The sequence below is a fragment of the Leuciscus leuciscus genome (assembly GCF_965113295.1).
Source record: "Leuciscus leuciscus genome assembly, chromosome: 17".
NCBI lineage: Eukaryota > Metazoa > Chordata > Actinopteri > Cypriniformes > Leuciscidae > Leuciscus > Leuciscus leuciscus.
This window is the reverse complement of record NC_138741.1, coordinates 33376885-33391677: the sequence shown is the minus strand read 5'-3', so window position 1 is coordinate 33391677 and position 14793 is coordinate 33376885. Positions and strand designations below refer to the sequence as shown.

Genomic DNA, 14793 nt, shown 5'->3' with positions numbered 1-14793 from the left:
CTATGCATTCCGTTAATTTTGTGAATTGGTAAGTTTCGGCGGGGCGCAAAGAAATGTAGAGCTGAGTATCATCAGCATAACAGTGAAAACTAATGCCATGCTTCCTAATGATATCTCCTAAGGGTAGCATGTACAGAGTGAACAGCAAAGGTCCTAGCACTGAGCCTTGTGGTACATCATACTGAACTTGTGATCGATATGACATCTCTTCATTTACTGCTACAAACTGATAACGGTCAGATAAGTATGATTTAAACCATGCCAAATACAATTCCACTAATGCTAATTTTCAAGTCTATTTAAAAGAATGTTGTGGTCAATAGTATCAAATGCAGCACTAAGATCCAGTAACACTAATAGAGAGATACGACCACGATCGGATGATCATTTGTAACTAATGAGAGCTGTCTCAGAACTATGATACTAGAAATCCTCGCAGATTCCATTTCTTTCTAAAAAGGAATATAGTTGTGAAGATACCGCCTTTTCTAGTATTTTTGACAGAAAGGGTAGATTTGAGATCGGCCTGTAATTGACTAATTCTCTAGCATCAAGTTGTGTTTTTTTAATAAGAGGTTTAATAATAGCCAGTTATTGTTATGTAACCTAATGACAAAGATGAATGAATTATATTAAGAAAAGGATCTATGACCTCTGGAAGCATCTCTTTCAGTCGCTTAGTCGGTATAGGGTCTAACATACATGTTGTTGATTTACTGTAGACGATTTAAAAAGTTTAGACAATTCTTCCTCTCCTATAGCAACGAATGAATGGAATTTTTCCTCAGCGACACTACGATGCACTGTCTGATGCAATACTGTAGTAGAGATTTGCATAGTTATAATTATCTCTCTAATATTATAAATCTTGCAAGTAAAGAAGTTCATAAAGTCATTGTCATTATTTCTTGTTAATTTAGCCACTGTATCAAATAAATACCTTGGATTGTGTTTGTTTTATTCTAAGAGAGTTGAAAAATCAAGCAGTTTTTAAGACCTTTCTGTATGCAATAATGCTTTCTTTCCATGAAATGCAAAACACCTCTAGTTTTGTTTTCTTCCAGCTGCGCTCCATTTTTCTGGCTGCTCTCTTGAGGGCCAGAGTGTGTTCATCGTACCACGGAGTTGGACTATGTTCCTTAATTTTCTTTAAGTGCAAAGGAGCAACTGTGTCTAAAGTGCTGGAAAAGAGAGAGTCAATAGTTTCTGTTGCAACATCGAGTTCTTTAGTAATGTCTATATTTTTATCTGGTAATAATCAAATTAGTCTACATCATGTATTCTGATCAAAACATAAAAAAAATGACATAATGGTTAAGTTTGCTCATACTCATTTCTTTCCCTCCTCAGCTCGCCCTCAGTTCACAGTGACCCCTCAGGACCAGTCTGTGCTGGAGGGTCATACAGTCGACTTTCCCTGCGAGGCCAGTGGCTACCCTCAGCCTGTCATAGCTTGGACACGCGGTGGTGAGATCATTTAACGCCTCCTTGATGTTTGGCTTTTTAGAGTGGAGTTTTTTCAATAGTCTAAGTCTAAGTCAGAATGGTCAGAATTTTTATCTTGTAAATAACTGACCAACTGATATTTTCTGTTCAACAGGCAATGTCTTATAATATTCATAATAATAATATATTAAATAATAATATATATATTTTTAAATTTTGTTAAACTAAAATATACTTTAATATATAATGATATAGTATCATTTAAATATATTTGTACTTACACATTTGTGATGAAGATGCAATTTAGTACCTGTCAAAAGCCTCGCAAGCAGCATTTTGGACCAGTTGTAAGCGATTAAGCAATGATTTATTTATGCCGACATATAGTGAGTTGCAATAATCTAGCCTTGTAAACACAAAAGCATGAATGAGTTTTAAACTTCTCGTTTTAGACTTCTAATTTGTGACCGGCGTTTTGTTTTGCTCTATCCTCTGCGCTTCCGAGTTTTTAAATTCTTACCTGAGCTTACGCTACATCATACGTACTACATCGGGTCAGAGGTCACGCTTCCGCCGGAGCTCAACTTTCTCATGAACGCGCGTATGGCCGTTGCCACAGAACCAGTGATTATAGTTTATGAAGTTTTAAATGTAGATATTTTTCTTACATAAACCCATGGCTTCGCTTCAGAAGGCATTTATAAACCCCCTGGAGCGTATGGATTACTTTTATGATGGATGGATGCGCTTTTTGGGATATTTTTTTGGTGAAATATTCCTTTAATAATATATTACTATATGCAATTACAGTTTTTATTTAAATATGCTTTTTAGATTTGAAGTTCAGTACAGGTGCACATTCAATACAATTAAGCGCTCTTCTTTTTCACAATGGTCTGATAGTGAAATTATGATTGGATGAACAGCATTCTAACGCTCAGCCCACACTGTTGTACGTGCTGTAAACATGATTTTGGTTTGTTTTCACAAACTGAGAGATGAGTCAGAATCAACAGCATGCCACAGATACACAGATAACAGAGTTTAATTTGATCGGAACGTTCCTTTTAAAGGTTACAAGGACACATTTAAATATTATTGAACTGTCTATCAATGCATCTACTATTTACAAAGTTTGTTTTCAGCCAGGAAATAAACCACTAAAACTCTGTTCTCTTACCATAGGCAGCCCCCTGCCTAATGACAGACGACACGTTGTTCTCTCAACGGGCAGCTTGCGTATCAGCCGCGTGGCCCTTCATGACCAGGCCCAGTATGAATGCCAGGCCGTCAGTCCTGTTGGCACTGCCAGAGCAGCTGTTCATCTCAACATCCTACAAGCCGGTGAGACCCTGATCTCAACACAAATTACATCCTGACATTGATTATTAAATCAAGTTGAATTAGAGGTCGGTAGCATGTCCAAAATATATCATGGCATGAGCAATCAGTATATATTTCAAAATAGTCAACAGTCAAAACTGCACTGTGATAATGCCCAAATGATAATGCCCAATCGAATAATCCAGTGAATTAAATACTTTCCAAATGAAGAATTGGATTTTTATTTTTATTTTTTTCATGAAATCAGAAGATTAGATTATTCAAAACAGCTCCGGCATGAGTGCAAGGACTTCACATTATTAAACGCATGAGTTAAAAACAAAATACCAGTGTTATTTTAGCATCATTGATATACCATTATAGTTTTTTTTCATATTTTGAATTTAGATTTTATTTTTATATTTTGTTTTCTTTTTAATTTTAGTTAGTTTTAGTGATTTTGTTGTGTTTTTGTCTAATTTATAATTTTACTATATTTAGTTGTTTTAGTACTTAAACTAAATGAAAATGAGCAATGTTGCTTTAGCGACTAGCTGAATGTTTTTTAAATATTTTATTTCAGTGACCTTTTTTTCCATTTCAAGTAATGAAAATGTTTTAGTTTTGCTTTGTTTAAATTGTGTTTTAGTTAGCGATAGTAACCCTGCAAATGAATCAAGAGTCAAATCAATATTATAACATATCTTCAACAGTAAACAAGATAACTCCTTCACGTTGTGCATCATCTTGATGTTTTTGGAGCACAGCCTTCTCATATATTTTCGCATTACTCCATGTTTCTTAGTGCATGACTAAAAGTGCTGCCCACAGATTTATCTACTTTGGTACAGCACAAACTAACACTGTTAATTCCTGATTCAACCATCCTTTGGAACAAGACTAGACATGGTATTAACAGGAGGGAAAGAGGGTTGGCTCCATAAACTAATTTGTCATTTACCCACAAGCAAAGCCTTCAATTAGAACAACAATACCCCGTAAAGTCTCAATGACAGACATAAGACCAGGTCCCTTCATGTAAGTGCCTTAAAACCACCTCTTAAGCTTTATTACAGACTTGTGGAATAGCCAGGAAAGCATGCAGCTTTGAAATTCCCACATGGCAAGATGTTTTCCATGTAGTAATGGTTGTTAACACACTGCATAACAACCGCCTGTATTTACTTAAAAAGCAAGGCACAGGTTTGGCTCATGGGCGCTTTTATTTAGAAAAGGCTTACGGGAAGTATCTGAAGAAATGGGGAGAGAGAAAGAGAGAGAGTTGTGAGAAAAACTTTTAGTTAGAACAGCTGCAGAAAGACTGAGTACAGAATAAATTAATGTTTAGAAGCTCACGAAAGGAATCGGTCACCCATGAATTTATTTCATTTACATATGCCATCGCAAACCTGTATATTGGGCAGAATGTCTAAGCTGCTTTCTTCCATTCAATGAAAATGGATTCTGATTCATACTGTTAAGCTAAAAAAAAAAAAAAAAAAAAAAAACTTTCATAAAAGTAGTCCATTAAACTCATACGCTACACTCCAAGTCTTGACCATCCTCACTGCTCTCAAATATCATTTGAGTATCACAATTGGTCATGTGAGGAGAACCAAAGATGCCAAACTTTGTAAAGCATGTCAAAAAGTGCCATTTCTAAATGAAAACAAGTGTGAACAAGTTTTAAGAGCTCTTTTGGAGGGGTATATGTTCAGTGAAATAACAGCTTAAAATTTGCATCTGTATTGACACATTATATCACAGGTAGTGATACTCTGAAATTTACTTTTTACCAAAAGATCAAAGCCAAAATGAAAGTTTTAATTTGGCAGAAACCTGAAACCAAAAATAAGGTTTATTTAATAATCAGTTAATTAATAAAGTTAACTTAATAATCAAAATTCAGGTAGTTGCACATAAGGACATTTTTTGTCAACTTTTTAATGATATATTTGTTGAAATATAAACATAATGGTGGCTGTAATAACTTGTTTTCATGACAGATTTATTCAAACATACAGTACATTAAATACTAAAGACAGGTTAAGTAATGTAATATGTACTGTATATGTAATATATTTAGCAAAATTCTCAAGTTTTTTCTTGCAAACTATTGGGTTTTCCTGGGGTAAATGTAAAGTTACTGTACGTAATACATTACAAGCTTCGTAAAGCTTGTTTACAAGCTGTTTTATTGACGTCTTACCGCGGTTGAAATACTAATTTAGCAATTACTTGAGACATTATACATTTCAGTAAGTTCAGGTGTACTGCTTCTTTCAACACACCTTCTGATGTCATTTCTTGCCATATAGAGTAGTAAAGAGAAAGAGATGATCGGTTCACGTGCTACAGTGATCTGTCCCAACCACACATTAAAGATCATCGAAATGGTATTTATGGTTTAAATTTAATGACGAAATTGACAGAATTTAAAAGCTGAGACTTCGTTTCATATTACAAGTAACAAAGCTTCGCTTTCACTTGAATATTTTCGGTTTGCAGAAACTTCATCACTAATCACAGGACTTTGGAATGTAGTATTTCGAGCTTAGTACAAAACACTGACCACTTTTAGTTGTTTGGAAAAGACCTGCTCAGACATTCTGCTTTAAGTCTTATTTTGTGTGTCACGAATGAAAGAAAACAACATGAGGGTGTGTAAATGATGACACAATGATAGTTCTTTTAGGCAGAGAGAGTCAGCACTGACTTAATTGTTATTTGCAGTTAGTGGGAAATACTGTACTTCTAGATTACTATAAAACAGCTGTAAAGGGGGTGATTATGCACCATTTTAGCCCGTCATGACTTTGTTAAAGTCTCCTCTGAGGATCACATGACCCAACTCATAGCTTTGGGGGTTAAAATGTTTAGATAAAGCTCTTTAAACAAACCAATCCACATTGACCTTGAAGACTCACATATGCCTCTTGCCCTTTCATTGACTTTATAATTACAGAACCTTTGCAATCGCCAAGAACTCAGGACCATGTATGACCTGTGCATGATCTTTTCATGTAGTACATCATGTGCATGTGTCATGATAGATGCAGCTGTGTTTCTGGCTGCACGCTGTAATCATTAACATGTGTTTTTACGTCATCAGTAACGCCTGTTTTTACAAGTGCTCCAAGGGATTTGACTGTGGAGTCTGGATCAGATGTCCAGATTCCGTGCAGCGCTCAGGGTGAGCCCACACCTATCATCACATGGAGCAAGGTTAGATCCATTGGCTGCCACATTCCTCTAACAACTGGTCATCCAACCATTTCTGCCACTTTTGTCCCAATGGGACTATTCTGACTTTGTAACCAGACTCATTTAAACAATATTTGGTCCTGATCTACAGGATGGAGTCCAGATTACAGAGAGTGGGAAGTTTAATATAAATCCAGATGGCTATCTGGAAGTGCGTGACGTGGGGCTTGCCGATGGGGGCCGATACGAGTGTGTAGCCCGCAACTCAATTGGATATTCATCATCTAGCATGGTGCTAACAGTCCAAGGTAAGAACTAAAGGCCATAACCACATATTTAGGATTTGGAGGTGGGTGATCAAACGTAGTTATTTAGTGATTGACCATTGAAGCACACATTTTTGGTCGACTGCCAGTAGGTATAATGTTTTTTGCATTCAAAAATACCTGGATGGAACTTAACAAAATGAGTTCAGGGGGTCTTGACTCATTTTTCAAAATTGAAATGAGCAGTTCAGTAATGAAAATCTAGACTGCCGCAAGCTGATAGATCCTTGACATGTAAGGTATGTTCAACTTCGGCTCCGGCTTGTCTTAACCAATCGGCAAGATTTGCCAAATGCAGACGGGGCGGAGTTCAAATGGAGTATTTTGTGTATTTTAGATGTAGATTAGATTAGATGCAATATTTGTCAAATGTACAGATGTTTCAGACATTTTCATGAAGCAATTTAGCGGAGCTGAAGATGTGAGAATAAGCACGAAAGCGCGCGTCATTCTGAATCCGACCATTCGTGAAACAGCTGTGTCTGGAGTAAGCACTGATGTCATCATCCAGCTCAGTTCAGTTCTCACCCAATAGTGTCATTGCAGTCAAGTCAATAATATTGCAGAATATTAAATGTCCCGAACTATGCAAGCCAAAAGGCGACACTGGCAAGGAACCCAGACTCCATCGGTGACAGAATGGAGGGGGAAAAAAATCTTGGGAGAAAACAGGCTCAGTCGTGAGACCCGTTCTCCTCTGGCCAGACGAGCAAACATTGTGTGGTATAATTCCAGGCTGCATTAAAATTCAGATTGGGGATTGAAATCATTCAGATATTTCGTCCAGTTGCTTCTGCTTGAAGATCGGGATACATTACGGCATAATTTGGTGGGAGGGGGTGAGTTGAAGTTGGTCATAGAGTCTGTGTGGAGGACTTGTCTGGTTCTCGTGGTCTCCGCTGAGGATCTGTGCCGATGGCTGTCTAGTCCACGAGATCTTCATAGGGGTCTGTCTCTGAGCTCGTCTAGTTGCCATGGACTCTGCTGACACACCTGTATTTTGCTATTGTTCAAATGGTATACTACACAGCACAGACTTTGCTATATTTGCGGCCAATGAGATTACTTTCTCAACATTTGAAAAGTCTGGTTCAGTGTTGTTGTAAGCTAGTCCTACAGCGTGCTATCAGAGTATGCCTGTGGTCCTCCACCTCCCCAGCTCCACCTGCCTAGATCTGTTTCACTTCACAGTGAAGTTATTTTTTCTTCTTCACTTGGAGTTAAAAGGAAGATCAAAACACCTGAGCAGTGGCGTACTGTTCTGATGGCAAACATCCCGATGCTGTCCACACTACTGCGAGTGGCGTTTAGTATTTAGTGAATGTATAATTATGTGCCGCGCACCTTCCTCTCGATAACACAGTAAACAAACAAAAATGACAGCAGTGAGAAAACAACAGTTAAGCATCTGATCATAGCAATGGATTTGTTTCCACGAGCTCTGCAATTCTGTCAAGTCACGTCATATTTATTTATATCGCTTTAAAACAAGCAGCTTTAGAGTATTAAACATGAATAAATAGTCAGATGCTTTCAATTAGAATTACAACTTCGTTTTCTAAAGTATTTTCATGTGTACAGCAGCTCTCCTGTGTGTTCATGTTTTTACTCGCGTCTGACGTTGACGGACTGAACAGAAGAAATTAATTGGAGAAGATTTCCATGTTGAAGAAGGTGGAGCCTCTGAGCCACATCCAGCTAATATAATCGCCACGGACCAGTGCTAGTTTGAAGCTGTTTAAAAGCCAGAGCGAACTTTTCGCGAAAGCTGTTTCAAACTCCAAATGAACTTCGTTTTGGTTTGATTAGGTTCAAAGTTTTGTTCAACTAGATTTTGTCACACCTGTTCGTTCTTCGATTCTTGCTCAGCAGATCAAGTACGCCAAGACCTCACCATACTGGCAATCCCAAAATTATAACTTGGTCATATAAATTAACATGCTAAAAGTATTCTGAGAGTTGTCATGACTGAACAACTTTTAACCTGACAGATACTGCAGACACAATACAAGAACGTATCCTGTATAGTTTACCAGATTGACAAATTCGATTGAATGGATTGCTGTGGACTGTAAATCAATAAGATATTGACTTCTAAAACCACTTGTTGTAATGTTTATTTACTCATCTGACATATTATATTATGTATTAGACTTTCTTCATTTGGGGCCTTTTCTCAGCAGATATTTGATATGTGATTCATTTGAGTTGATTAATTAATTAATTGGCATATCATGCCATTAATTCAGTTACGTTTTTATTCTATTGACAGCCAATAAAGCTTCATAAAGCATCTTTAGAAGCTCTATGTCACTGTCAGTTACCATATGCCATAATTATGGAGTTTCTGTTCAGTTTTCCTACCCCATGTGCAGATTATAATTTTCACTAAACTCCAAGCTTTTATTTACAGTGATGTTTGTGTGATTCTAGTCCCACAGGTGAGCAGGGAGGGTGATCCGTTTGTCTCGACATCCCTTGAAGAGGCCATTCGGAGCATAAACAGCGCAATAGACTCAACCAGGAGGCAGCTCTTTGACGGGTGAGCACTCGGTGCTGCGGGCAAAACATGCCAAGAAAACAATTCCTACTGCTGTGAGTCACAATGCCGTAACCCATCAGGAATTTTCTGGGACCATTTATGCCTTGGACAAAGGCTGGTCACTGCGGAATGATTCCTAATTTCTCACTGGAAGGGGACCCTGCGCTTCAAGCTTGTTGGTGGGGGAAGGGGGGGCGAGGTATTTTGTCTGTCGAGAACATTGCCAGATCACGTTAGAGTTGCGGGCTGGGCTCATTCAGAGTGTTTTTGTTTCATAGCAGGAGAGGATTGCTTTAAAGACTAATGCTTTTTGTATGAAGTCTTGAGAGATAATGTTATTCTAGTAAAGAGAGAATGTCAAAGATTTTTCCTTACTAACCTTGAATGACCTTTACATTTTAAATGCTAATATTAGTTGACATTTTGACACTGCTTGCCAAGACATTAAAGCATATTCTGTCCAAGACAACTGGTCATGGGTGAAAACCTTGAAAAAATCTGCCCATGTGTTTGGCACAAATTACCTCAGATATATTGTTGTAACCTGGCGTATTCTTAGTTCACAGGAGATAATATGTGAAGTGAAGCCAACTCTCCGAAGGATAACAATTATATTAATGCTGCAGACTTTGATGTTCTTTAGCCTTTGTTTGAATCATCCCCAACAGCTTTGGAGCAAATTATTACTGTTGACGTTGGCAAAGCGCTTATTCTTTGTTTGATCTGGTTCTCTCAAATAACCCCAATAAACACTGAATTAGAGTTGACGGTTTAATTGTTATTGTGGCATATATAAACAAGGTTGTTAGGGGTTTTTTTTGTTTTTTGTTTTTTTGGTAGTCAGCTGTGTAACATTAAGATGCCACTTATTAGAACATGGTTGCAGTCATATGTTTTGCTCAATTAACTTTAGTTTAATGTGTTATGGAAATTTACTGAGCATAATTTTATTTATTTATTTTACTATTTGGGCTGCGAAAACTACTTAAAGGTAGGCAGAATCAATGACTGCACTTTGGGGAAAATGCATTTGAAAGCAGTGTTTAGAATGAGCTTCAGTGTCCAAAGTATGGAAGCACTTTGTATTAAACGCTTGAAAGGAGGTCATGTGCATATGTGGCCATGTCAAGTGCTTTGGCAGATTGATTATGCTGGTCAATGGTTTTCATATGTGCTTTTCACTAGGACAGAATTTACAAATTTGTTGTAATAGTCTGTCACCATTCTAACATAATGTGTGTTCCTGCAGAACATTCGACCTCAAACTAAATAAGTTTGTGCTTTTTATTTATCATTTTGTGAATTTAAGCAAGACACTATACAGTATGTGACCCTGGATCACAAAACCAGTCACATGTCGCACGGGTATATTTGTGACAATAGCCAACAATACATTGTATGGCTCAAAATTATTGATTTTTCTTTTATGCCAAAAATCATGAGGATATTAAGTAAAGATCATGTTCCATGAAGATATTTTGTAAATTTCCTACCGTAAATATATAAAACATTTATTTTTGTGAGTGAATGCAGCACAATCGCCAACATAAATGGACAACTTTAAAGGAGATTTTTTTTCAATGTTTCGATTTTTTTTGCATCCTCAGATTCCAGATTTTCAAATAGTTGTATCTCGGCCAAATAGTGTCCTATCATAACAAACCATATATCAGTGGAAAGCTTATTTATTCAGCTTTTAGATGATGCATACATCTCAATTTCAAAAACTTGACCCATGTGACTGGTTTTGTGGTCCAAGGTCACATATGCAGAAACATTGTTTTTTCATGGTCATTTTTTGGCTTTTCATAACGTAATGTTTCAGACTAGTGGAAATAAAACATCCCAAATACACTTAAGTGTGTATTTTATTGCACTATATCTATTTGCCTCTGTATATTTCAGTTAGAATAAATACATATCTTTATGGCTGTTTTCTCAAAAATAGTATATATTCTGAAGGTCTTTATTGAGGGGTTTGTTTATATAACATTTATATGATTTTATACAACATTTTATTCCTAAAAACAGTATTTTCTGATTTATGAAGTGGTAAGAGAAAAGAGATTTCCAAAATCCCCTCTGTAAAAACCTACTACTTAACTAAGGCAACAAAATGGAGGAAGAATTTTATTCAGAAATTCTGATTTCTGATCTGGAAATGTAAGCAAATTAGTACATATTTAATTAGATAATGTTTAATTTGCATATTTAAACATAACAATATTTAACATAATATTTAAACAATTTCAGAAAACTTGTAATGCAAAAATGTTTGCAATTCTTTATGTAATCAATCAGCTGGGGAAGTATGATGGTATCTATAAAAATGTCTTGCCTACAGTTTGAAAACTGTTTAAAAAAAATCAGAGAATGATTTTGAATCGATTGATTAATAAGAAATTATGAGATTGATTTACCTACTAATCTGTCCGTCAGACATAATACATGTCTATAGTTTGCGATTTTGTATTCTCTTCCAGAGTGAGTCTGAATGGCTTTTGTGAATGTGGAAGTTAATGTGTTCTCCACCATCATCAGATCTCCTCGTACCCCTGCCGAGCTCTTGGCTCTGTTTCGTTACCCTCGGGACCCCTACACAGTGGAGCAGGCCAGAGCTGGAGAGATTTTTGAGCAGACCCTACTTCTTATCCAGAGGCATGTCAACCAGGGCCTCATGGTGGACACGAATGGAACAGGTATCTCACACCACCATCCCGCTCTTCAAATTTTGTATATTTCTTGTTTTTTTTAATTAAAATATCCGACTAATATATGGCAAAAGAAATGTCTGCTTTACTAAACGGTCAGCAGACACTGTGGCGCTTCGTGCTGCAGAAGACACGACTCACTGTTTTTTCTGGTTATGACAACAGCACAGCTTTCATTGCCACACTATGGCAAAATGGCCCCACATGTTTGGACAAGCCTTGCCCCAATCTGAGCATTAACCCTCCGGACACATTCACTGACGCAAATACCATGAAGGGGTCAACACAACTCTATCCAGGCACTATTACTTGCACCTATCGCTGACTACCCTTGGGTAAAAGAAGTGCACTTTAGCATACTTAAAAAAAAAAGAGTACTTATTATGGAAGTAATATACTTTAAAAGAACAGATCAAGTGTGAACTGAAAATAATGTTTTCAGACTCTTAATTACATGTTATTTAAAATTAAATGAAAATGTTTTATAGTTTAAATTCAGGTTAAATGCAATTAGTTCACTTAAAAAAGAAAAAAAGACGTGTGTTAAGAAACAGTCATGAAAGTGTACTCTCTTCACATTTGTGTCTTATTAGCTTCATTAATAAATGATCTGCAAGTATTTTTTTTTTTAAGTATATACTTTAATTATTACTTTATTATATAACTAATAATTATGATTTGAAGTACACTACATGTGCACATTCAATTCAATTAGGCACACTTCTTTTTCACAAGGGTAGTCTACCGTAGAAAAACTTAACTATCATCATAGCGTCTCGTCCAATTTGCAGCTTAATCTTGCCAATAATCATCCACTTAGACAGCAACAGACAGTTATATGTTTATGTACCGTTTAGGGGCAGGTTTATCTAAAATGGTTGTAAGTACAATAATATATAAATATAATTCCTTAATATAATTAATAGAAAACAAAATAAAAATTGCAGAAATGAGTGCAGACTTTTATCATGTGTTAAAATTTCTTAAAAAATAAGGATTAAGATGTTGACGCTAAAATGTGATCATTATTTAAGGAAGATATGTTATCACTTAATGCTTACACCATGTGTGGTTTTTAGAGTCATTAAATGTATATTAAAGAGTAGAGTTTCTAAGAACTTGACTTAAATAAAAAGATTACAGTAAATAAATTAGACTAAAATAAAAATATATTAGTTAGTTATTAATATATTAAATTAGATTAAAATAATCTATGGAACATGGGACATGGAACGTCACCTCTCTGGCGGGGAAGGAGCCTGAGATTGTGCGTGAGGTTCAGAGATTCCGACTAGAGATAGTTGGGATCACCTCTACGCACAGCTTGGGCTCTGGAACCACACTCCTCGAGAGAGGATGGACTCTTCACCACTCTGGAGTTGCCCATGGTGAGAGGCGGCGGGCTGGTGTGGGTTTGCTTATAGCCCCCCAGCTCAGCCGCCATGTGTTGGAGTTCACCCCGGTGAACGAGAGGGTCGCTTCCCTGCGCCTTCGGGTCGGGGATAGGTCTCTCACTGTCGTTTGTGCCTACGGGCCAAACGGCAGTGCAGAGTACCCGGCCTTCTTGGAGTCTCTGGGAGGGGTGCTGGAAAGTGCTCCGACTGGGGACTCCGTCGTTCTACTGGGGGACTTCAACGCCCACGTGGGCAGCGACAGTGACACCTGGAGGGGCGTGATTGGGAGGAACGGCCCCCCTGATCTGAACCCGAGTGGTGTTCTGTTATTGGACTTCTGTGCTAGTTACAGCTTGTCCATAACAAACACCATGTTCAAGCATAAGGGTGTCCATCAGTGCACATGGCACCAGGACACCCTAGGCCGGAAGTCAATGATCGACTTTGTGGTTGTTTCATCTGACCTCCGGCCGTATGTCTTGGACACTCGGGTGAAGAGAGGGGCGGAGCTGTCAACTGATCACCACCTGGTGGTGAGTTGGATCCGATGGCGGGGGAGGAAGCTGGACAGACTCGGCAGACCCAAACGTACTGTGAGGGTCTGCTGGGAACGTTTGGACGAATCCCCTGTCAGAGAGATCTTCAACTCCCACCTCCGACAGAGCTTCGACCAGATCCCGAGGGAGTCTGGAGATATTGAGTCAGAGTGGACCATGTTCTCCACCTCCATTGCCAACGCGGCCACTCGGAGCTGTGGCCGTAAGGTCTCCGGTGCCTGTCGAGGCGGCAATCCCCGAACCCGGTGGTGGACACCGGAAGTAAAGGATGCCGTCAAGCTGAAGAAGGGGTCCTATCGGTCCTGGTTGGCTTGTGGGACTCCTGAGGCAGCTGACGGGTACCGACGGGCCAAGCGGACTGCAACCCGGGTGGTTGGGGAGGCAAAAACTCGGGCCTGGGAGGAGTTCGGTGAGGCCATGGAGAAGGACTATCGGTCGGCCTCGAAGAGATTCTGGCAAACCGTCCGGCGCCTCAGGAGGGGGAAGCAGTGCCCTACCAACGCTGTTTACAGTAGAGGTGGGCAGCTGTTGACCTCGACTGGGGATATCACCGGACGGTGGAAGGAATACTTCGAGGATCTCCTCAATCCCGCCGTCACGTCTTCCATTGAGGAAGCAGAGGCTGAGGACTCGGAGGCGGACTCGTCCATCACCCAAGCTGAAGTCACCGAGGTAGTCAAGAAACTCCTCGGTGGCAGGGCACCGGGGGTGGATGAGATCCGCCCTGAGTACCTCAAGTCTCTGGATGTTGTGGGGCTGTCTTGGTTGACACGCCTCTGCAGCATCGCGTGGCGGTCGGGGACAGTACCTTTGGACTGGCAGACCGGGGTGGTGGTCCCTCTTTTTAAGAAGGGGGACCGGAGGGTGTGCTCCAACTATAGGGGGATCACACTTCTCAGCCTCCCCGGGAAAGTCTATTCCAGGGTACTGGAGAGGAGAATCCGGCCGATAGTAGAACCTCGGATTCAGGAGGAACAGTGTGGTTTTCGTCCTGGTCGTGGAACACTGGACCAGCTCTATACCCTCTACAGGGTGCTGGAGGGTTCATGGGAGTTTGCCCAACCAATCCACATGTGCTTTGTGGATTTGGAGAAGGCATTCGACTGTGTCCCTCGTGGCATCTTGTGGAGGGTGCTCTGGGAGTATGGGGTTCGGGGCCCTTTGCTAAGGGCTACCCGGTCCCTGTACGACCGGAGCAGGAGCTTGGTTCGCATTGCCGGCAGTAAGTCAGACTTGTTCCCGGTGCATGTTGGACTCCGGCAGGGCTGCCCTTTGTCGCCGGTTCTGTTC

General features: G+C 39.3%; 1 protein-coding gene across 1 annotated transcript in view; it reads left to right on the top strand.

Moving 5' to 3' along the window:
- The window catches only part of pxdn (peroxidasin), an 88498-nt gene that overhangs the window by 59870 nt on the left and 13835 nt on the right, over positions 1 to 14793 (top strand). The window contains exons 11-16 of the mRNA XM_082143403.1: positions 1351 to 1467; positions 2632 to 2790; positions 5882 to 5994; positions 6125 to 6281; positions 8733 to 8841; positions 11383 to 11540. Coding sequence (XP_081999529.1) covers positions 1351 to 1467; positions 2632 to 2790; positions 5882 to 5994; positions 6125 to 6281; positions 8733 to 8841; positions 11383 to 11540 — 813 coding nt within the window. The remainder of the gene's footprint in view (positions 1 to 1350; positions 1468 to 2631; positions 2791 to 5881; positions 5995 to 6124; positions 6282 to 8732; positions 8842 to 11382; positions 11541 to 14793) is intronic.